The sequence below is a fragment of the Maniola hyperantus genome, chromosome 5, assembly GCF_902806685.2.
Source record: "Maniola hyperantus chromosome 5, iAphHyp1.2, whole genome shotgun sequence".
NCBI classification, from domain to species: domain Eukaryota; kingdom Metazoa; phylum Arthropoda; class Insecta; order Lepidoptera; family Nymphalidae; genus Maniola; species Maniola hyperantus.
The window spans coordinates 8,205,849-8,231,612 of NC_048540.1; the positions used below are offsets into that span (position 1 = coordinate 8,205,849).

Consider the following 25,764-nt stretch of genomic DNA (forward strand, 5'->3'; position numbering starts at 1 on the left):
GTTCACCCTTAAATTAAAGACTAAATGAACACACAGAGCAAATAATTATGGCGAGTGAGTTCTCAAGATGTATGCACTGTACGTCGCATCACACACAAGTTTCTCAGAAAATAAGAAATGTCTGGCGGTCCTGGATCTTGTTCTATAGTATTTGTCTCAAAATTGGTCGTGTTATGTTCCCTACATCGATGAAGTAATATATAAGTCAATGGTTGCCTAGTGCCTACTGATTAATGCTGACTGCACACAGCCGAGCCGATATTATTTTGTAGAAAACGAAGGTGATGTCAGTAACAATCATTTCTAGTCAAAGATACGATATATTTTCTTGTACCTACTGCATCTTAGCTTGTATAGTAATGGGCGAACATAATAAAATGGTTCATCAACGTTCTTTGGCCCTACCGCGGTAGTTTGACAGCTACAATGTCACGATCGCAATCATCTCTGATTGGTTAATGCTCGCTCACTATTGGCCACAATGCATTGTTGCAACAAGAATAGCACAAATTCAGCCAATCAGAACAATTGAGATTGTAATAATGATTGATGCAGGTTTAAGACAATCGCCCTAAAGGATTCTAGAGCTAGGCATAAAAAATCGAGATTCAATGCATCCTAAAGCGCCATCTATTGTCGTATATTAAATTTAATATAATCATCCAGTAGATGGCAGGGTGAAGAAAATGACAATGTTCATTATAATGCTGTCATTGTGAATATCCTCTTTGATTGAGACTTGCGCACACGCATTTATTTTAGTGCCGGTTCTTACGTATAAGAGTGGCCATGAGTGCGAAAGAGACAATCGATAGTGATTGATAATAATTTGTTCGTACTTTATTAATGGGCAGTGCTATCGCAATCGTGTGTGATGTCAGATGCGATAGTGCCAAAGTGAATAAGCGACAAGTGCTGCCTGTTGCACACATAGGCAGTTAACTAATTGGGCTAGTTATGTTCAAAACATCGTGTTGTGTTGTCATTTCTTACAAAAATGTTTGTTTAGTTGTGTTAATTCATGTTTGTGATCAATGACTAGAGTAGTAAATAAATCAGGAAAAAAATGTGTTTATAAAAATAAAACTCTACGCAGTAAACAAATAAAATGTGTGCGGCGTTTACCTTGTTATTTATTCAATAAACCGGTTTCAATGCGAGTTTTCTTTGAGATAACGCCGAGGGACCGACTTTGTTTATAATGGCATTTTCGCTAAATAGACTGAAGAATGCTTTCAACGTTAACAAAAGTAGTCAGCTGGCCGGTAGTGGAAGTCTGGAGCCGGAAATAGGTTTCAAATTGTCATTGCATCCAGTCAGTAAAAACTTGTACGTGACTGTTATCGGCGCCCGGCATCTCCCGTCCTTGTTTGGACTCAGTCGCGCTCATGGCTACCTTGTAAAGGTAACTTCCTATATTGCTTCCATAATAATAATATAAATTACGCAATCCATGTTCATACAAATATTAAATGCGAAAGTATGTCTGTCTGATAGGTTTTCACGGACCAATTTTGACGAAGGTAGGTAGGTACCTACCTTCTACACCTACCTATTATGCTACAATCTACATTTTCTCCCGGAAAATCAAAGAGTTTCCAAGGGATTTTTGAAAATCTATGGGTATAGATGCGGACGAAGTCGCAATAATCATCATAATAATAGGTAGGTATGTTCTGTAAGGTGGCCTATCCTATTATTTTTGTATTATGACTGTATACCTACCTAATACCTACCTAATTTTTAGTAGGAACACTGATAATAATAATTAATCGTTAAAATTAGGACTAGCTGGTCTAGGTATAGATAGGTACCTATACATAACCTACCAACAACTTACACTACCTACACGAAATTTTTATCCTCAACCATGGAGGAAATTAATTCGCTTGCGAAAGGTGGGGCCTTATCTACCTAATTATTTTTCGAAAAATAATATGCAGTATCTAGGTAAGTACTACCTACCTACTATAATATTATAGGTAGGTCCTTCCCTACTAATTAGATTGGTGATCTGAGTTTAGTTACAGAATATGTTACAATAGTGCTAAGTTCATAAAGTTAAGTTTAAGTTCAAAAAGTAGTGATAAGCGAAATGAGCTAATTAACTAGGTAGGTATAGTAAATAGGTAGGTACTAACTTACCTAGTCAAAATACCGCGCCCAGTCTTCACGTATCCTATTATCTAAGGTAGGCATCTACCTACCCACCTCTGCACTGAAATGATAATTTAATGTGTTTAAATAAAATTAAAGATGAACATTCCAGTAGATAATTGTATTTCTAATAATTAAGGTCAGTATCTCATTTGTGGTTCAACTTCATTAGGGTCGATTCACAATAAGGCAGAGTTGAAGCGAAGGCTCAAATTCTTCACAATCAAAGCGAGTTGCGCAAAGTCGCGCGAATACAAACTTTTTGTTATTCTTGTCTTCGTATTGAGTATTAAATAAACATCATTATTTTTAATATTTATATTTTTTAAATGGGTACTTAATTTAATATTTGTTAATAAGTGTAGGTACCTACCTGTATTATAGGTCCATGGTATCTACCTACTTCAATTACCTTCACATCTGTATCTATGATGTGTAAATATTGTAAATCGATAGCACAACCACGCTAAGGCGACTCCTGGGTTGTCTGACAGGAGTCAAGAGCCAAAACCCGTCAAACGCCTAGATCACAGATTCTTCTTCTTGTGCCCCTTCAATATTGGAGGTTGCCTGCCATCTCGACGTCATAATATAATTTCCTATCTTTCGGCAAACGAAAACGTTGTGCTACGTTGGCCATCCCAGTCCATTCTCGGATGTGTGTCTAAGCCACGACTTTCTTCTACCGACGCTTCTCTTTCCCTAAATTTTGCCCATAGTGATGGTCTGAAGGAAACGGTACCGGTTATATCTGAGAGCATGCCCCAGAGATACCTGAACTTTCTGCGTTTGATGGTCAAAATTAGGTCTCTATTTTTACCTATGCGTCGTAGGACTTCGTTGTTTTTTTTTTTACCCAAGATCACAGCAGATCACAGATTAGATAGGTTAATAAATAAATAATGGCCTAGATGCGCGTTAGTCGCGCGAATGCGAATTGCGAACCCGCTGGCGCTTATAGAAGAAATGAGGTGCGTCTTTTTTATCTCTGTAGAATTTAGCATTGTTAAATTCTACAGAGTTTAATAATCTGAAGAGTTCTATAATCCGTTCAGATTATAGAACAGAAGCTTCTAGGGCGAAGCTAGAAGCTCCAAAAGAAGGTCCTAAATGATGCGAGCCTACGAGGTTGAGTGGAGCGAAGGATGGAAATGGTAAACGAATGCAAGCCGCTGACGCGGCGGTAGTCACATACGTAGCATTGTCCTACTATGAAATAAATAAGTTTTGATTTTTGGTAGGCATACCTAGGTATATATGTATATTCCTATCCTACGGCCTACCTATCTACGGATGAAAGCCAAATTAGTAATTTTTTAAAACTGTTAGTCTGCTTTATCTATAAATGCGCAGTTCTATCCACTATTTACGAATTCGGTTCAACTCAATTAGGAATCTTGCTATTGATTGAAACGATTAAATACCTACTATTAGCTAGGTGCGATTTTACAATCATGCTAAGTAATTTAACCTACTAATTTTAGAAACGTAAACGCATACGGCATACGCATACCTATAAATCGGCGTCATGTCGAGATAGCAATCGGGGAGGGAACGCCTCACACACCCGCACCAGCCCCCGCACTAACTCGGTGCGGGTGAGCGGAGTGTCCCCTCGCCTCATACCCCGATTGCCATCTCAACCTGTCGCGTATTAGACCTATTAATTTGTCTTATTATAGGTATTATCTGAGGAATTCATATTATAGATAGGTAGATGAGGAATTTATAAAAGAATAAGATAAGAACCAATCTGTCTGTCAATCCGCACGATAGACTAATGGCCAAACCCTTCTCATACTGAGAGGAGACCCGTGCTCTATAGTGAGCCAGCGATGAGTTGATCACGATGATGACGATGAAGAAGATTAAGAATGCTTTTAAGCTTTTAATTAATAAAGGAGTAAGGATAAGATTTTAATTAATAAAGGAGTAAAGAAAAGTTGAGGCCCGGGACCGAACCCCCGAATAGGAGGCGGACGTCGTAACTACTAGGTTGTCACGGCTGTCCTTATTACGTAGTTATTACTGAATTTTTACCTACCTACAATACAATGTCATGCACGCTCAATACCTACTAATCGTTTTTCGTTATCGAAGGCCCTATTCACTGTCAGTGTTCTTATCTATCGCTTATCAACGTTTGTGGTCGTTTGTATGTCCTATTATATCTTCACTTTCACATTATCTACTACGTATGCAGGTACCTGTTATTTATAATAACATTACCTACTTAAGTATCCTCATTGAAGTATTAATTAATAAAATATGAAGGAACCCTTTATTTTAAGCAAAGGGGCTATGGGCTTATTCGTCTTATCTGAGTTGTGTATATACCTACCTACATCTATTTGTTCTTATTCAAGTCTTAATTTCAGGTAAAACTTTTTCCCGGTGAGAGTAAATTTGAGACAACGTTACAAGAAAGCTCTTGGCCTATTTGGAACGAGGACTTCAAGTTCCAATTACGACACAAAGATACAAAGAAAAATTCAGATAAAGTCGATCTTCAAAGTTTAGTGGCGGGACATTTCTTATCGTTAACAATTTATGCTATACTCGAGCCTCCTAAAACAGAGGAAAGAAGGAAAAGTGTAAAAGATCTGAAGAGTTCAAAATTAGTGAACGATGACGAACAAAAGCCGAAAGGCGGTTTATTTGAAAAAACATTCAGCAGTTTTAAGTCAACGAAGACTGAGGCAATCGGTCAAAAATCAATTTTGGAAAAGCGCAGGACTGTTGGTGCAGCGACGTGGAATTTCGATTCAAAATTATTTCAGAACGATCTCAAGAATGGTCTTATAGGCACTCCAGATATTTGGAGGCCTATCAATGCTATCGCTAGTGGGCTGGCTGCTGCGGATTCTCGAGTAAGTATAGAGCAATTTAATTTTTTTTTAATATATTTGAACCCAATTTCAGTTTATGAATAATTGTGTAATAAACCTCAGACTAAATGCGTACCTACTTAAGAATGTTCAAGAACTGAGTAAAATTTTGACGTATAATAACTTTCAGACGTTAACTTTTAATCATTGCTCTGGAACGTTGTAAAGTGCTTTTCAATGACATTATTATGGAAATTATGTTTTGTTTGTCACTCGTCTCGTTAGTTATACGAGTGATCACACGCCGAAATTGGATAGAGATACGTGGGTGGCAAACATTGGCATGTGTGAGTTGAGTCGGAAGAAAATCGCCTTTTACCATCACCAGCAAAAGTCGCACATAGTATGAAATAACCCGGAGACCGATTCCGTTAGACCTCAGATGATGATGGGACGTTACGAAGTCGAAAGTCCACGGATACGTACTGTTACACCTTTGGTATGTATACAATAGTGCTAACGCAAGCACACCCCACCTAAGCTCTCCTAACAAGAGGCTAGACGACAACAGTTAGTCTCGAGGGTAACGTCAACCAGTTAACACGTCTTTCCGGTTATTTGTTTTCGTAATATAAATTGTGTAGAAACTAATTAAATAGTTTTAGGGAAATAAAATCTTTTTTTAAAAAGCCTTTCCCCAAAGATCCCGTAACAATTTGGTGGCAGCGCGGTGGGATCCTGAACATTCCGGTTTGCCTAAAAAGTGTCGTATACCCCGGGCTCCGCGTAGACCGATTTTTGAACGTTTTTCCGGAAGGAAAATCTAAAAGAAGAAACAAGGACTCTAAAGTGAAAAGTGCTGTGCAAAAAGCTCATAAGTGAAAAGTGTAGTGAAAAGTGCACGAGTCCTGTGTCGGCAGACGATCTCAAATTCGTGAAGTGTTGTTAACCCGTCCGGTGCAACGCCAGGGTGTGACCCTGACCCCACAGAGTTGGAATTCACGGGAGGTCCGGCCGCTTATTCTGTAAACATCTTCGCTTATCGCTGAAGAATGCAGGCGAGCGTCTTGTTTATGTTAACATTCGTCGAACTGTAAGTGTTATCTCTATTATGGTCTACGCGTTATAAATGAACAATATTGAATTGAATACAAAGAAGATTATAGATTGAATATTATAGATTTAATACTCAAAGGAATTTGAAAGTTTAAAAACTATTAACTTTTGACAAAGTTATATAAAAAGGAATTTATAAAAGGATAATACATAGAAAGTTGTGGAAGAAACTTATATTTGACATTTTACATTTGACATTTTATATTTTACAGTTTTATTTTACATTTTTGTGTGTACTTTATTTTACTTGTGTGTTTACTCTATTCTATTGATTGTTTTTTTTGTGTTTTGTGTATCAAAGTATCCAGATCGAACTACTAACATAGTTTTACAAAATGCCGAGGTCAGATAAGGTTAGCTTAGACGTCCCACAGAGACCTCAAGACAGTGAGACTAGGTCACCGTCCCCGGTCCTGTCAATTAAAGGCGAAATAGAAGTAGATTTGAACATCTTGCTAAAATTTATAAAACCTTACGATGGGTCGCGAGAAACTATTAATTCTTTTATCACGAATTGCAATAACGCTTTCGATTTGGCTACGGAGTCACAAAAGTATATCCTATTTAAATACATTCTAAGCCAACTTCAAGGCAAGGCTGAAATAGCAGCCTCGATTAAGGACTTTACCTGTTTCGAACAACTTAAGGAATTTCTCAAAACCCAATTCAGTCAAAAGAAACACTATTCCCATTTAATCATGGACCTGCAGGGAACAAAACAATTATCCACAGACAGTGTCGTACAATTTTCAACCAAAATTGAGTCAATTCTCACCCAGCTTCTAACAGAGATTACCATGAATTCACATAGGAAGTTAGAAATTCCAGGGCGTACAGCCGCGATGGAGGACTTAGCTCTCCATCACTTCCTTATGGGTTTACACCCTAGGATTTCGAACATTGTTAGGTGTCGGTCCCCTCGGAACCTAAACGAGGCAATTTCGCTAGCAATCTCGGAAGAAAAGATCCAACAGACATTATATAGAAAAACTGAAAACTACCAAAAGGAAAGAAGGAATTTTCCGGGTCAATTGATGTCAAAACCCCTTCAGGGACAACAAAGAAAATTCTACAAGCCTCCTCAAGGTAATAATTCCTTTATGCCTAGACCCCCTCAGGGTCAGCAAAACCAATTTGGGCCCCGACCCCCTCAGGGTCAACAAGGCCAAAGAAACTTCTATAGGCCTCCTCAAGGCTCATCATATCATCCACAAAATAGCTTTGTGCCCAGACCTCCTCAAGGTCACCAAGGAAACAGATTTCAACAACCATCTTATTTCAATAAACCACACATCAACTTCGTTGATGAAGAAGAGGAAGAAGATGATAGGACTCCTTATGATGAGGAAAATCATCCGGGACCTTCCGTCCCCGACGAACAGGATCATGACGAAACTACCGACTACTATGAGAACGACGAGGATTTAAACATGTAGATGTCACGTCGTCGTGCCGGACGCGACATCACCCAAGTCGTGGCACGAATAGGATTTTCAAAATCAATAACAACAACAACAGGCTATTACCACATATTAATGTAAAGACTTCAGGAAGTTCCAGGCCTCTTTCATTATTGCTCGATACAGGCGCATCCATCTGCCTTATAAGAAGGTCCGCCTTAACAAACACCATGAAGGTGCATTCGGAAAATGTGTCAGTAAAGGGAATCGATTCCAAAATCGATTTACCCCTCAAAAGTTTAGGTTACGTGAACCTTAAAATAAAAATAGGAAACGAATTGATATGCCATAAGTTCCATGTATTCAACGAATTACAGATCCCCTATGATGGAATCATAGGATCAGACCTTTTTGCGGCATACAATTGTCAGCTAAACTATAATACAAATAGCCTCGAAATCAATCAACACAAGGCATATTTAATTTTCACTGAACCAAAGTACCTTATTACACCAAGATCAGAAACTGTTATCGAATGTTCGGTAGAAAATCCCGAAATAAGAGAAGGAATGATAATAGATCAGAGAATTTCCGAACAGGTTCTTATTTCCAACTGCATGGTTAAAGTGAAACCCAATAAAAGAGTCAACATTACTATATTGAATACTACCGAAGAACCTATTGAAATAAATTCTAATCTAAACCTTAAATTGCAGAAAATTCCGTCTCACAACATAAAATTAGTTAACAATTGCCAGAACACGTTAGAGAGAACCGAACGAGTTGTTGATTCTCTCAGGTTGTCGCATTTAAACGACGAAGAGGGCGAACAACTCGTGAATGTTTGTTCGCAATACTCCGATATATTTCACTTACCAGATGACAGACTAACATACACGAACGCGTTGAAACATCAAATCAAAACAAATTCGGACACTCCTATTAACGCAAAATCTTACAGATTCCCTCAATGCCACAAAGACGAGGTTCAAAACCAGATAAAGAAGATGCTAGACCAAGACATAATCCAGCCATCGATATCACCCTGGTCTTCACCCATCTGGGTGGTACCCAAAAAAATTGACGCTTCAGGTGAAAGAAAATGGAGAGTGGTGATAGACTACCGAAAACTCAACGATATAACCATCGGAGAATCGTATCCCATTCCACAGATCAACGAAATCCTGGACCAATTAGGAAATAGTAAATACTTCTCTACCCTTGATTTGGCATCTGGGTTCCATCAGATCCGACTAGACCCAGAGGACGCGGACAAAACCGCCTTCACCATCCCAGAAGGGCACTACCAATTCAAAAGGATGCCATTTGGACTAAAAAATGCCCCAGCCACGTTTCAGAGGATGATAAATACCGTTCTCTCCGGGCTGCAAGGAATTCACTGCTATGTCTATCTAGACGACATCGTCATTTATTCTTATGATCTAAATTCGCACATAGAGAAATTAAAAAGTGTATTCGATAGGTTACGCCAATTCAATCTTAAACTGCAACCAGACAAATGCGAATTTCTGCGAAAGGAAGTAAACTATTTAGGGCATACTATTACAGACGAAGGAGTTAGACCAAATCCCGACAAGATAAAAGCTGTAAAAGAATTCCCTATCCCAAAGAATCAAAAAGATGTAAAATCTTTCCTAGGTCTCATTTCCTACTACCGAAGATTCATTTCAAATTTCTCCATGCTTGCAAAACCACTTACCTCACTCTTGAAGAAGAATACCACGTTCAATTGGGGTAATGAACAACAACTCTCTTTCGAAACTTTGAAAAGTAAATTATTAACAGCACCAATACTTATCTACCCAGACTTTACTAAGCCGTTCATACTTACCTGTGATGCATCAAATTATGCTATCTCTGCAATTTTGTCTCAGGGAGAAATAGGAAAAGATCGTCCTATTGCTTTTGCGTCACGTACATTAAATAAAGCTGAAACAAATTACAGCACTACAGAAAAAGAATGTCTTGCAATTGTTTTTGGTACTAAAACATTTAGACCTTACCTGTATGGAAATACTTTTACCATTGTCACAGACCATAAACCGCTTCAATGGCTTTTCAACTGCAAGGATCCTGGATCACGTTTAGTAAGATGGCGACTCAAATTGGAAGAGTATGATTACAGCATAAAATACAAAAAGGGAAAAGTTAACGCTAATGCTGACGCTTTATCAAGATACCCAGTTAATCCTGTTACAGTAAATCCAGAAGAACTAAATTTAGACGGAGATCTAGAAGAATTACTCATTTCTCCACCATCTTTTGAACTAGATGAAATCTTACCTGATACGGGAGACCAACCAATTATTCCCACTTCTAATCCGCAAATAGGAGACTTCTCTCCGTTACCGATTGCCGAAGATCTACCAGACATGTTTGAAACACCACTGGTTTCGGAACCATTACCACCTGTACCTTCTGTACCATCTCCACCTGAACTCATTGGTTCACCACCTTTCGAGCAAATCGACCTACCAAGTAGAGAATTAAGCCCAACTGATGATGATTACTCCACATTTCTGAAAACTGTGTCTGACAAGAATAAAAATTTCAATACGCACATCGTAGAACACAATGAAAGTTTACTGAAATCATCGGTTAAAACATTATTAATACCCACATCCATTGATCTCGATGAGTCAAATCCATATGTTGAAGAAATATTAGGTAATGTTGCAAATTCAAACGAGATTATGGAAGCTGAAAAACAATTACATTCATATTACAAAGTAGAAGCAACCAATAAAACATATTTTCTTCTCTTCACGAAAGTGCACCATTTCGATGAATCACGTTATATTGAAATATTTGAGACTCTGAAACGCGTTAGAAATCAATTATTAATATTTGGAAATATAGATGAAATTGCAATTTCCGATTTCAGAGACCCGTTTGAAAAACATTCCTTTACAAAGATATATAATATTATTTTATTTCTTTTCAATAACACTGGTATTAAGGTGAATATATATCACAATAATATAACTTATCCATCTCCTACCGAAATAAAGAAGATTTTACACGATAACCATGATATCCCAGTCGCTGGACATCTAGGATCAGTCCGCATGTTTAGTAGAGTAAAAGATATGTACTACTGGAAAGGAATGCGTAAAGATATAGAAACATACGTCAAAGCCTGCAAATCTTGTCAGGAAAACAAAGCACTAAGGAGGATAAACAGGGCTCCCATGCAAATTACCAGCACTAGTACTGCGCCATGGCAGCGCCTCAGTCTAGATATAGTTGGACCCTTACCAGAATCCGGATTAGCAAAACTAAAATACATACTCACACTACAAGACGACTTAACGAAATTTTCCGTAGCGTATCCAGTTCGTAGTACAACAGCAGAAGAAACGACAGACTGTCTTCTACATTTCATATCTCTTTTTGGAATACCGAAAATGATTCTTACAGACCAAGGTACGAACTTCACGGCAGAATTATTCAAGAAAACCTGCCAATTCCTGAAAATAAAGCAATTATGGTCTTCACCATATCACCCCCAGACACAAGGTGCATTAGAAAGGAGTCACTCAACCTTAAAAGAATATTTAAAATCCTATGTTAATGAAGGACAGACTGACTGGCCCCGTTACGTCTACACCGCAATGCTAGCGTATAATACAGCTACCCATTGTACTACCAATTACACCCCGTACGAATTGTTATATGGCCATAAGCCATTTATCCCAAATTCTATCTTTGACGAAACTCCTGGAGCCACCTATCCCGAATACGTGAAGATGCTTCAGAATCGTCTTAAATTCTCACAACAAAAAGCAGTTCAAAACATACAAAATTCTAAAAACAGATCAAAAAACTATTATGATTCCCATAGTAGACCACGACAGTACAAAGTAGGCGACTACGTTTACCTGAAAAACCATCTAAGGTTACGCAAAGCCTTATCCCCATTATGGAAAGGACCATACAAGGTCATAAAAATTCTTGGTAATAATACCTTATCCTTGCTAATCAATAGACGTCATGTCACTCATCATTACGATGAGGTGAAATTGGCCGAAACATCCGGAAATACCTAATAGGTTAACGGAAACTACTTATAGGTATTAGTTGTAGGAGAAAAGTTTACCTTTAAAATTAAAAGGTAATTAGATATAGTATAGTATTAATTTCATTTACTTACTCTCGTAAAAATTTAATTTAGATTACTTAGCTTAGGTTTAAGGAAAAGACTCTTATCATTTTTAAAATTTAACAAATAAATTCTTGAGAATTACCATTAACATATATTATGAAATTTTCAGTGCTTTCGCCCAACCGCATCAGGAATACATACAACAAATTTCAGCAAGCTCCGGTATTTATTTTGATTACCTGGGAAATGTAAAATTAAACGAAGGACAATTAAATGTTCTAATTCCATTAGATATATCGTTTGTAAAACCACATGTCGAAAATATTAACTCGGTAATTAATACAGTTAGAAACACTTGTAAGAGAACTTCAGTTAGTAAAGAGTGCTATAACATTTTCGAGCCTTTAGCATTACGATACCAAGATATAGTAAAACAATTCTCTGCCATATCTCATTTGTTAGATACAAAAGCCAAACGCAGTGCTTGGTTTGCAGGGATCGGTTCAATTATGAAACACATCTTTGGAACTTTAGACGAAGATGATGCAGTAGTTTTTGATGAAGCAATAGATTCCGTATTGAATAACGAAAAGAAAATATCGTCTTTGGTTAAAGAAAATATTTTAGTTACTAACTCTATAATTAATAATTTTAATGAAACATTCATAAAGGTCCAAGTAAATGAACACCGTCTGAATGAAGCTATTGACAAATTCTCAGCGAAAATAGGAAATTTATCCATCACTGAAGATAAAATTCAATTGCAATTAGATATTAACGATGTATTCACTAGCCTCGAAATGTCTATACTTACATTATCATTCAAACTTGAAGATATCATAAATGCCATAATGTTTAGTAGTCAGAATATATTGCATCCATCAATAATTACTCCAAAACAACTCCACAGGGAACTTATTGATTGCTCTAGACATTTACCTCAAGAATTAGAATTACCAGTCCCACTTGAGATTTCTATGATACATACTATTATGAAAATATCAAAGGTATCGTCTTACTATATGAAAAACAAATTGATATTCGTATTACAAATACCATTAGTGTCAAGTACACAATATAGATTATATCATAATATCCCCTTGCCCATACCGCATATTCCTGGTAAACCAGAGTCTTTCAGTTTAGTAATTCCTAGTTCGAAATATATCGCAATGACTATTGATAAAAACCACTATTTCGATCTGGACGATTTGAATAACTGTTTAATTATTAATTACGAACATTATATATGTGATGTTGCAAATGTGTATGCAACTGATGGTAAAAGTACTTGTGAAAGCGAATTGTTATCAAAGGTCATTAATAAAATCCCGAACCAATGTGAAACCAAGTTCATATATGGTAAAGTAAATATTTGGAAAAAATTGAATTATAATAGGTGAATATTTGTCCAATCCGAACCAAGTAAAATTATCATAGAATGTCAGAGATTTAAAATACATAAAGAGGACACTTTGTTAGGTACTGGTGTTCTAACCTTACGAGAATCATGCATTGGATACAATAAAAACACAGTCCTTATGACAAATAAACTTGATAAAAATATATCTTTACCTCTAATAACCTTTGATTACAATCTCATTAATGATTCGTGTTGTAATAGGTTTAAATTTGAGAAAATTAAAGATAGTGTGTCCCCTATTCGTTTGGAGAGAATCGATTTAGATAATTTAAAATCCCAAAGGGAAATGTTAAATAAAAATTTCTTCAGCACAGAACTGACAGAAGAGATTCCTCACATAATAAAATACGGGACGCATTACTCAATTCTAACCATAATCATTTCCATTGGTATTGTCGGTGGAGTGATATATATTGTAGTTCGTAAGATATTCAAAAACGTAAATGTAAAGGAAAATAAATTACCGGATAAGAATTTTGAAAATATAGAGTTGGAAGTGAATATTAATCCAAAGGGCGGTGAAGTCGATGAAGTCACAGATAAGTCTATTGGATATCCGAAACTTAAACGGAAACTTTAAGTCTTCTTTATGAAGATAAACTTCGGAAGAAAAACTATCCGAAGTTTACCCCCATGGGGGAGGTGTTACACCTTTGGTATGTATACAATAGTGCTAACGCAAGCACACCCCACCTAAGCTCTCCTAACAAGAGGCTAGACGACAACAGTTAGTCTCGAGGGTAACGTCAACCAGTTAACACGTCTTTCCGGTTATTTGTTTTCGTAATATAAATTGTGTAGAAACTAATTAAATAGTTTTAGGGAAATAAAATCTTTTTTTAAAAAGCCTTTCCCCAAAGATCCCGTAACAGTACGAAGCTAATTGCTTCCTCGTTTCTAATAATTCGAACCGCTAGGATTTAGAACGCCCTTTGGCGGCATTTTCCAGTCCATTTTTAATACCTTCAAGTCAACAGTGAATAGACATCTTCTAGCCAAGCGCGATCCATCTCCATCACTGCCCAGGAGCTCTGATGGCAGCTAAACGCTAGTCTATTTTAAAAAAACCGGCCAAGTGCGAGTCAGGCTCGCGCAATGAGGGTTCCGAACTGCAGTCTTATTTTTTCGACATTTTGCACGATAATTCAAAAACTATGATGCATAAAAATAAATAAAAATCTGTTTTAGAATGCACAGATGAAGACCTTTCATATGATACCCCACTTGATATAGTTATCTTACTAAGAAAATTGAAAATACTAATTATTAGTTTATGACCACAATTTAATTTTTTTTGTGTGATGTAACCACAAATTCACGGTTTTAAGATTTTTCCCATAATACCAGCTAAAAGACCCACCTACCTACCAAATTTCATGATTCTAGGTCAACGGGAAGTACCCTGTAGGTTTCATGATAGACAGACGGACAGACAGACAGACAGACAGACAACAAAGTGATTCTATAAGGGTTCCGTTTTTCCTTTTGAGGTACGGAACCCTAAAAAAACATCTAATGCTGTTTGTAAAGGTAAATAAAACTGTATGAAGAGGTCACACCTTGGTTGGGACACTCCTCGACTGAGGCAATCCCTCGATCAGGACGAGATCGAACTTGCTAGTTAGGTAATTTTAAGTTAGGTTCTCCATGAATAATTTGGAAAATGCGAACTATGTATGTAACCATAGAATGAGCTATGAAATCAAAGAGGATAATGTCTTATCTAGGCAGACATGAAATTCCATAAGCATGTTTATTTATTATCTTGCTTAATGCGAGGCGTAATTAGAGATTCTTAAATAAAGGCTACGCGACGTGAGTCATCAAACTGGTTAACTTTTATATTCTTGCTTCTGAGATCCGACAATAGAATAGGTTTGACCTCGACCGCTCCCAGATACAGTATGTAGATTGTAGGTATAGGTATTAGGTACCCTATCATTAATTCTGACGCAACGCTTCGTCGACCTTGATGCTTCTTTAAATTAGATTCGTATATTCTTATAGCAGACAGGTATTTTTGTTTAATTATTTATCATATCTTAAAATAAAATTAAGTTGTATGATCTGTCTGTACCTGACGCGTATTATGTAACGTAGGACCCAACGTAGGTTGGTAGGTACCATCCATACTTAGGAAGGCAATTAATAATTAGGTACTTGGGAGAAACCTTTGAAATTTAGACATCAACTAGCTCGCGACTTCGTCCGCGTGGACTACACTAATTTCAAACCCCTATTTCACCCGCTTAGGGCTTGAATATTCAAAAATCTTTTCTTATTGGATGCATACGTCATACACAATTCCTGTTATATATTTAGATATTGGTACTTACCTATAAGCTTCCACCTGTGGACTTCTCTCAAAACGACGATATGGGGTAATTTAGCCAGCAACGCATTCCTCTGTTCCTGTTCAAACTTAAACAGTTATTCTGTTGCTGCAGTTTTTCGTGGATGCAGTAATCACTTAACGTCAGGTGCACGGTCCACCTGCTCCATACTGTCAATAACGATTTAAATAAAACGAAAATAATAATTTGTTAGTTGAAATTTTCATTCCAGTTATCTCGTTTTCTTATCTCTGGCATTAAGGCTGTGCAATCAAGATTCTATGCGCTTAATGGAGTCTTAACTCTCAAGTTACCTAATTATTTATTTTAAAGGATAATTTTTAAGTGTTTTTTTTTCAAAATACCCCGTACCTTATTATTATTATTCATGGATTATAAGGCCCTCTTTTTGGATTCTTTAAAATCTAAAAAATATTCACATATGGTTATATATATAGTTTATAATTAATAATTATTTTTATGTAATAATTAGGTATTTACTTATGGACTAAGAGCCAACGCGTGCCACCACCACGGTGGCTTGATTTGGATCATGGTGGCTTGATAACAGGTAGGTACCTAATAAAGGTGAAAAAATGTTACGTCAAAGTATAAACACATATATATAATAGTATTACGTGGTATAAAGTCTATTTTTAGGGTTCCGTACCTCAAAAGGAAAAACGGCACCCTTATAGGATCACTTTGTTGTCTGTCTATCTGTCTGTCTGTCGGTCTGTCAAGAAACCTACAGGGTACTTCCCGTTGACCTAGAATCACGAAATTTGGCAGGTAGGTAGGTCGTATAGCAGACATTCGGGGAAAAAATCTGAAAACCGTGAATTTGTGGTTACATCACACAAAAAAATTAAATTGTGGTCATTTAGTAGGTATCTATTTTAAATTTTCTAAGTAATATAATTATATCAAGTGGGGTATCATATGAAAGGTCTTCATCTGTGCATTCTAAAACAGATTTTTATTTATTTTTTTAATTATCGAAAAAACACGACTCTATTACGGAACCCTCGTTGCGAGAGTCTGACTCGCACTTGGCCGGTTTTTTGTTGCCACGACACTAAGTATCTGGCAATACATGGCGTTTACAAAAATTAGACTTTATACCTACCTACTTTGACTTTTTACACCTTTGTAACTAACCTGTTATCTGCCAAAGCCACTAAGATCCAAACAAACGCCCAAACAAACGTTCCTCCCAGTGTTGGGGACAATACTCAAAGAAAGTTACAGCTTTTATAAAATAACGAAGGTCTGGCACGCACCGGCTCGCTCTATTTTCTATCAACCTTGGGTGGAGTCAAGTAGGCACAAATATTCGACATTTTATATGGAAAGGTTTTTATGTATTGCCAATAATATTATCACATGGTTATCTTTTATTCTGATATCTTTTACAAAACGCGTATTTAATACGATCATAGGTATCTATCTAATGTTATCGCCAGGCCACAATAGGTAAGTTACCTATAATATAATAAATTATAATAATCAGCCTTGTAAAAATATAATAAGTAAGTAAAGACCTGACTCACTAAACTTATTAAGGCCCAGCCCAAACTCTTAGACCTTGAAAGGTTCTTTTTAGAATCTACACAAGGAATAAGGCCAGATTTTCCCAAATTTCCACGGAATTAAGTGGCCTTATTACCGTGTGAAGCCGCGGGCAACTCTAAATCCGTATATTTTCCTTGAGAGTAAATACCTATATTTTCAGTATATTTTTAAAGTAATTAACGTGTAGATAGTTAAGTATAAGTACGCAACAGGTTGAGATGGCAATCGGGATATGAGGCGGAGGGACCGCACACCCGCGCGTCACCCGCGCTCTCCCACACCGGATGTGCGAGGCGTTTTCTTCCCGATTGCGATCTCGACCAGTCGCGTACTATACCTATGTATATATAACATTATTAACTGCTCCGTCTGTTGTATCACTTGTATTACAATATCAATCAAGCTAAAGATTTTTTACTGGTAGGGTAAACTCTTATCACCTTGGAATACCTACTTACCTAATTTTACCTAGGTTGAAATGGGTCCACAGAAGTAATTGATAAGTTCTACCTAAAATATATTTGAATATCATCATATTGTAACTTTCTGTAGTCACATTAAACTCGGATAGTCATCTAGAAGCTTTTTTCATCAAGGCTCGTATCTCAATGGAATAGGTTATCGATAACTCAAGCGATGTACCTACTTATGTTCCTATTCAGCGGGAAATAACGATGTTGAATATGTATTATCTAACAATCTAAGTGGGAAATCATTTTTATGAGAATAACATTTTGCAAGCGTATTTTGAAGAATGAAAAATAAAATGCTTCGCGTGACCAGATATTGTAACAGAGTTTATCTAAGAAGTTAAATACTTATTTATCACAGCTTTGTTTATTTATTTACCTAATAGGTAGGTACCATTTTCGAAATAAAGAATTTACAACAAAGGAAATAACTAGGTATTTCTTTATTTGCACACTAGCCAGCTTGTTGCGTTTGAGAACTTGAATTTTAAACTTAGAATAAAAATATCAGTTGAGGTTTAGATTTTGTGTGTTAGTTTTTTTTTTTAAGTACCTATCTAATCTACCTAGTAGCTACCTATATTATATTTTACAAAATATGGTCAAAGTTATCACAAAGTAGGTACATCACAAGGTTTTTCTATGAAGTAGGTACCTATCTACCTAGTCGTTTTGATTTATCGATTTCATTTTGTGTTTTCTTTTTTGCATTAAATGAATATTTCACCTTAATTAAAAACTTCATAACATTTACAACGTTCTTTATTATTATTATGTGCACACGACAATAAGTTGTAAAAATATTATTTACACAGAGAAAATATTTGTAAAATGTAACCTTCTTATTTACAGAGAGAAAACAAGAAAGGTCAACTTGAGGTGTCACTATTGTACACTGCAAGCGAAGACGGTTTAAATGATGTAGTGCAACTGACTGTCAATCGGCTACGGTGTTCTGTTCAGACGATGCAAGAGCATGAACAATATAAAGGTAATCTAAGTCTCTCTTCTCTCTTCCTCCTAAAAAGTTTCCAGTCTAAAAAGTTTGTACGTCAGTTAAGGTACCTAGGTAAATGCTACGTCATCAAATCAGAAATGAGCAGATCCGTAGGAGACCATAGTAACCGACATAACTCAGCGGGTGGCGAAGCTGAAGTGGCAATGGGTAGGGCACATAGTTGGAAAACCGCTAGACGTTGGGATCTCAAGGTGCTGGAATGGCCCTCGGAAAGCGTAGTGTTGGAAGACCCCCACTAGGTGGACGGACGACATCAGGCAAGTCGCATGGAGCCGCTGGAACGCCGGGCGTGTGGAAGTTCCTACAAGAGACTTACGTCCAGCAGTGGACGTCTATCAGTTATTAATGAAGATGATGATGAAATGCTTGTAAGGCAAGGTAAATCAGTAGTAAATAGGTACAAATTGTAAAATTATTTTTATTGAATACTAAAAATCTTGGTCAACGACCATACCCAGCCTTTTTAAAACGTGAACTAGCTGATTCGCCCGGCTTTGTTTGGTTGAAATTTGATATAGGTACCTACCCGGCCAGTGAAAAGCTAACAGACAGATAGACGCACTTTCGCATTTATAATATTTACTACCTAGGTATATTTTTAATATTTATTACAAAAATTAAGCCTATAGTATTTATGAGTATCTGTGATCTAGATATAGATAAAATCCATAGATTGTCGTTGTGTATCGTTACTTACTCAGTTAATAGCTTGAAATCAGATACGCTATGCACCTAAACCTACCTATTTGAAGTATCGATATGTAAGTAGGTTCTGACTTAATTACGTATTGTTAGGAGGAATTCCGTTGATAATGTTTTTACAACCCACCAATTAAGGTCTGTACGCACCTAAGCTGCGCTGCGCGTCACTGCAGGGCGCGGCACAGAGCGTCAAAATATTATTTCTATCATTTTGTATGGCGCATATCGCACTCGAGCGGCGCTGCACAGCGCTTCACCGCACGTTGCCGCGCGTCGCGGCTGGGAGAATATTGTGAAGCGCAGCGCAGTAACGCTCTGTGCAGCGACGCTAGTGCGACATACCCAGCGGCGCGTCGCGTCGCTTCAGAATGCGTACGGGGCGCTACGTTCTCTCAAAATTATTCATTGAGTTATTGAGTGTTTTTGTTACTTTACACATAGGCTTGGCTTTGGTCTTTGAATTGCCAGCCTCTTTATCGAAGCTTTACCGAATTTTATCTGGCAGATATAGTACTTATATTCTTGACCAACTTCGATGCTGGCATTTCGTCAAGGTCCTGCAGTGACTCATACTTACTAATTATGTCGTTTGAAAATCGTAAGTGTGAGATGTATAATACCTTTATCTTTCCAGTCCAACACCTTAAACACGTCTTCTAGGGCTAAGTGAATATTGTTTTATCAGCCAGTAAGTAGGATAACTATGTCGTCGGCAAATCGCAAGTGTGATATGTAGGTACTATTCGCGATTTGCGTTCATCTCCTATCTTTCCAGTCCAATACCATAAATATACATCGTGTTTACCTGCGTTAGATAAGTCATCACTAACAAAAGCATCCTTTGGGACATTATATAGTTTATTGTTACGATATTATAAATAGGTACCTACATAGGTGATTATACCTATTCGATTACAACGATGCAATAACAATGTCACTAGGGTATTAGCTAACTCAGAACACATAATAGTACAGGGTACCTATTAGGTACCTAACTACTCATTGTGGTCTGATGGAAAACTGATAGTTTGGTAGGTACTTATTACCCGACTGAGGCGAAGCCCAAAGGAAGGTTATTTTGTAAGCTGATAGGCAACGTCTCTTTAGTATTCAAAGTTGGTGCAAATACAGGACCTAACTAGGTATACCTATATAATGAGGACACGTGTAAGTATAGTACGCGACAGGTCGAGGTGGCAATCGGGGAGGGAACGCCCCCTCACGCCCGCACAACCCCCGCGCTAAACCGGTGCGTGTGTGCGGGACGTCCCTTCGCCTCATACCCCGAGTGCCATCTCAACCTGTCGCGGACTATATAGGTAGGTACCTTCCTACGTCACTTTATTGAGGAGTTTACGTACACCTAGGTACCTATACCTGTACCTATTTTTTGCTTCGTGTGCAAAGGTTGCTTGTAGTTTTTTATACCTATTTTCAAAAAGTTTCAGAAGTTTTAAAAGTTTACACGTTTTGCCTAGAAAGTTGATCAGTTATTTGGAACTAAGATACCTATAGTCGTACATATAGGTAGCTACTTATTTTCTCCACGTCGCGTCGTGTTAAAGTTGTGATTTTAAAGAATAAAGGATTAAGTATAATATTTTTTATTACCAGTCATCAACTCATTACTCAAACATCATGGCGACTACTAGAATAGAATAGAATAGAATAGAATGTTTTTTTTATTCATGTAAACTTTTTAAAAGTGCTTATGAATAGTCAGGTAGTTTTAAATTACTAGGTATTTAGAGTAGGTACATAGTATATTACAGTAAGTACAAAGTTATTAATAGCTGATAGTAAGTACCTACCTTACCTATAGAGGGAGTTGTATCAAAAACCATACGCGTAGGTTGCATTGCATTGGTTGTAGGTTGTAGGTATCGGCATGTCATTGTCGGCAATGGACGTTGTTAGCGAATCACTTCGCCGCGGCCGCAGGTGTGTCTTTCAGATGTAAGTATGTTAAAATACGTCTTGTATTGGGTAGGTATTTATTTTGTTTTTGCACGCTGTACATTACTGCAATGTATAGCGTGCAAAACTCGAGTCAATGCCCCGCCTACGACACGGCATTGACTTCGACTGGCCTACGTTTGTTGACCTCTAGCGTCAATCAGATGTTTTATTCGCAATACCTATATCGTGTAATTTTACAAAATATACGATTTTTTTATTTTCTTTCGCATTTTTTTCGTGTTTTTTTGGTATAATATCAGTGATCATCAGTACTATCACCAGTCTTCGTTTTTGCCATCGTTCTGGTTACAGCCTGTATATGTCCATTGTCCATCCCCAAGAATCAGGATGCATCATCTCTGTACCAAATTTCGCCAAAATCGGTTAAACGGTTGAGCCGTGAAAAGCTAGCAGACAGTCTGACAGATACATTTTCGCATTCATAATATTAGGACATTTCACCGCGATTAATAGCCTCATCTGGTGACAGAAGGGCTGGCTCATTTTTTGCGCAACGGATCAGCCTGGCTGTCCAGCGCGGAAATGCAGCCAGTATTCTTGGCACCATTCCACGCGGTCATGATTTATATAGTAATTAGATAAGGCTAGCTTTAAGTTTTATCGTAATATTAAAAAAATATACTATAAAAATAAAGTAGGTATTTATGAATTAGAGAAATTCGCGGTTCGCCAAGCACTAGATATTAAATATAATTATTATTGACATCTACCACAAATAAAATGCATTTGCTGTCTATTTTAAAATACTTGCGCTATTTTCTTGTTTTCTTCAAAGCGAGTAGCCAACGCTGTTTATACCTATTAGCATTTTAAAAGAATCACTCGCATAAACTCTGCTATAAATTTCCTTGAGGACTTTAAGCCGCTTGAAACTTTCATATTGGCAATGGACTATAGTGGATCGCAGCCGGTTAGAAAATGTTGCATTTTAGAATTTTTATGAAAATGTCGATTTTACTTTTATTCTTATTTTATTTTTATTTCATTCCAACAATATACCTACACTTACAGACTAATCCAAAACGTGTACATGCAAAGTTATTAAAAGCTAATTAAAATCACTTTTAATAATATCAGTGATAATTTTAATAATAACTAGGTAGGTACTAGGCGTAGCTCTATTAAATATTTAACACTGATGATGATGCCTTAAAGAATGAAATGAAGAACTTTGTCTGTGTGGATTTAGGTTTTTAAATATCCCGTGGAAATTCCTTGATTTCGCGGGATAAAAATAGTCTGTCCTTTCCTAGTATGTATCTTTAGGTATGGGTCATGAAAATCTATTTAAAAAAATAATTTAATGATAAAGAAATCGGTTTGAGGTTTGAGGCTTTAGATAGGTACGTGTATTGTTTTTTTTTAAATTTAGTTCTAACCTTCCTTCTTGGTAGGTATGATAGATAAAAATGCGAAATAATTTTCTAACACAGTCACGTCTTGTGGTTGTACGAGTTACTTTTATAGCAGTAGTTTGAATGTCTACATTCATTGCTCGATCGTTGAATGGATTGCATTTTGTTGGAGGGGCCAGTGGGCCGTGTAATGTTGTTTGCATATTAGAGGAGAGAGTATTCAGACGTAGATTGCGCATTGAATCATAAACAGCGAGGTCATTGCTGCCTACAAACATAGCCACCAGGTTCCTAAATATGTACAATTGGGACTTATGACCTAATTGCGACAGCGCATAGCAATCCATTACGCTGAGACCTGAGTAAGCAACGTTAACCCAAAGTTGGTAAAGATTTAAGGGTTATACTTAGGTATCTAATCATATTGATATCATATTATATCTATGTAATATTAGTATGGATGCATGGATAGTATGAACACCTTTGGACCTATTTATGCAAGAAATTGATCGTAAAAGTTCAAACCTTAAAAGTTAAAACTATTAAAAATAATTGTGTGTGGGTTGGATCCTTTTTGCATAAATAGGACCAATTTACCTAGTCATGGTGTATAGTAAGTAATTTTACTAATTTTGACTTTAAACTTTGCAGCGCCCCTGTACTTGAAAGCGACGATATTGGAAGCTAATAAAGCCGAATGCTATTGGAAAAGCGATAGATTCGCCCCGACCATTTCCGCCAGATGGGATCCTAAGTCTGCAACGGTCAAGTTAACCGTCTTCAAAGCGAGCTTGAATAAAGTTAGCATTTATATTAGCCTCGGGTGCAAAACTAAAATGGCCAAGAAGGAAATATTAGGTAAGGCGCACATTGAAGAGAAGTCCCCTTATACAGACAGCTGGAACGAGTGTTTAAGACAGCCGGGCATCCCGAAAACGTTCTGGGTCAATTTTGAGTGATTAAACCGTCCGTCCGTGTTAGTTGTTACTGCCTACGCAGACGAGGGACAAACTGAGAAATACATCGCATAACGCACACGATAGACTTTAGACCGTGCCGGGCCTGAGCCGTGCCGCGTCCGACGCATCAGATTAGGAATTTGTATGAGGTCACATCAGACCGTGCCGTGCCCGAGTCATCCAAGCCTGGTCCATGTTACGTTTCCTCATACAAAATTGCAATCCATGGATCGTCCGCGGCATGGCTCGGGCTCGGCACGATAGACTTAAGGGATGATTTATGCTAGACCGTGCCGGGCCCGAGCCGTGCCGTGTCTGACGCACCAGATGAGGAATTTGTGTGAGGTCACATCAGACCGTGCCGTATCCGAGTCATCCGTGTCTGGTCCGTGTTACGTTTCTTCATACAAAATTGCAATCCGTGGATCGTCCGCGCGTCGGATATGCCTCGGATGCGGCAAGGCTAGGGCCCAGCACGGTCTAGCATAAATCATCCCTAAATAGTACTCCGAAATACCGTAGCAAAGATAAAGCACTTTTCAGTACCTTTACTTTTCAGGCCCTCGCAGTACGAGGCACAAGAGCATGCATGTTAGATTTTTCATTCCATACGTGTACTGAAAATATTACGTTTGGCATATTTAGTTCGGTAGATCGAAGAAGTAAAGTTAGTATCGAGTAAGTTATTAAGTCGTGAGTCGTGACCTTTACTTATAGAGAGTGAGCCAGCGCGTGCCAGACCTTCCTTATTTTATAAAAGCTTAAAGTTCTAAATTTCTCTGCGTATTGCCCCCAACACTGGGAGGAACGGGTGTGGATGTTTCTTTGGATCATGGTGGCTTTGGGAGATAACATGTAATAAAGGTGTAAAAATCTTACCTCAAAGTATACTTTGAGGTAAGATTTTTATATTAAATATAAAAAATATTAGACTTTATAAAGTCTAATTTTTTTTATATTTTCTTCAGAATAGTATTAGAAATCATGTCATGCATTGCCAGACACTTAGTATCATGGCAACCCCCTTGCCAGACACCCTTAAAGTTTAAAAAGTTTATTATTCTGAAGAATGCCACCATGATCCAAACAAACATTCCTCCCAGTGATAGGGACAACACGCAAAGAAACTTTCAGCTTTTATAAAATAAAGGTCTCTTTACCAGCGCGTCCATTAGTCCATACTGCTGAAGTCACTGGTATTTTCAGTATCTACTGAAAAATATCGAAAGCTCTTACGCCTCCTGCTAGTCATGCTGTCATTGCAATCTCCCCATATCGTCTAATATATCCATGTTATTAAATAGTAAGACCTACATAATATTATTATGATAAACGTTTAAGTTATATACAGCAACTTGTTAAAGATTATGGTTATTTTTGGAAAAATATAAACGACTTATCGATGTAACTTATCGATAGATTACTACTAGATGATAAATTGATTTTTAATTTCGAATGTTAGACTTTAGAGACCAAAAACGAAAACGTCCTAAGTATTATAGCAATATTGTTAAGTCATTTTTAGGGTTCCGTAGATAAACAAGTTTTTCTATCCGTCTGCGTACCACAGCTATTTTGAAAAAAACTATCAGAGCTGTAAAATTTTAATTTAGTATGTATGGTTAAAGAAACTTATGATTAGATGTATATGTATGTTCAGATTTTGAAAACAAAAATTCAGTAGTAAGTAGGTATTCCCTGAACAAGAAAAGTGAAATATTTTAGGCTTATCTTTAAAGTTATTTTAAAAATTATGCATCAAGTACGGGTTTTTGAAAGTTTTTCGAAAAAATTCACGAATCACGTTCACGAATCAAAAAGTGGCAGTTTACGAGTTGTATTTCCCACTAAACTAAACTCCTTAATGACTGTATTGAAAAGCCTGGAAAATTCTAAATGTACGTGGAATTATAACGACTAGGTATATTGAGACAAATAAATAGCTAGAGTCGAAACTTAGAACAAACTTTATGTTGAGTTATTGATTGTTATTTGAACTGATTATTATTTTTTGATATACGCTAAGTCTAGATTTTATTAAACTACGGAACCCTGCTTTATGCGTGTTCTGATATGCACTTGACAAGTTTTTTTTGTTTTACTTTATTAAAGTTAATACTATGTGCTGTTAATAATTATTATAATAAATATTAATGACTAATGTGATAGAAAAACTGTTATTATTAAAAAGTATGTATTTTAATTAACATCATGTGATTAAGCGTATATGACAATGGAAATAAAGTTAAGGAATATTTTTGTATTATAATACCTACTAGCCTACTTTTGTATTAATTTTTCGATCCTACACCTAAATACCTA

General features: G+C 36.9%; 1 protein-coding gene across 2 annotated transcripts; it reads left to right on the forward strand.

Annotated features, from left to right (window-relative positions):
* Positions 1–857: 857 nt before the first annotated feature.
* On the forward strand, positions 858–25,725 carry LOC117982245 (uncharacterized). Of its 2 annotated transcripts, XR_011236794.1 has the most exons (5): positions 858–1,405; positions 4,536–5,027; positions 18,281–18,419; positions 23,135–24,306; positions 24,340–25,725. XR_011236794.1 is itself a non-coding variant. In XM_034968566.2 (4 exons), the coding sequence occupies exons 1-4, from the start codon at positions 1,202–1,204 to the stop codon at positions 23,440–23,442; spliced, it is 1,143 nt and encodes a 380-aa protein (XP_034824457.1). In that variant the 5' UTR covers positions 858–1,201; the 3' UTR covers positions 23,443–25,725. The 2 variants fall into 2 exon arrangements, 1 of the variants encoding a protein (XP_034824457.1); XM_034968566.2 differs by having other exon boundaries at positions 23,135–25,725.
* Positions 25,726–25,764: the final 39 nt, after the last annotated feature.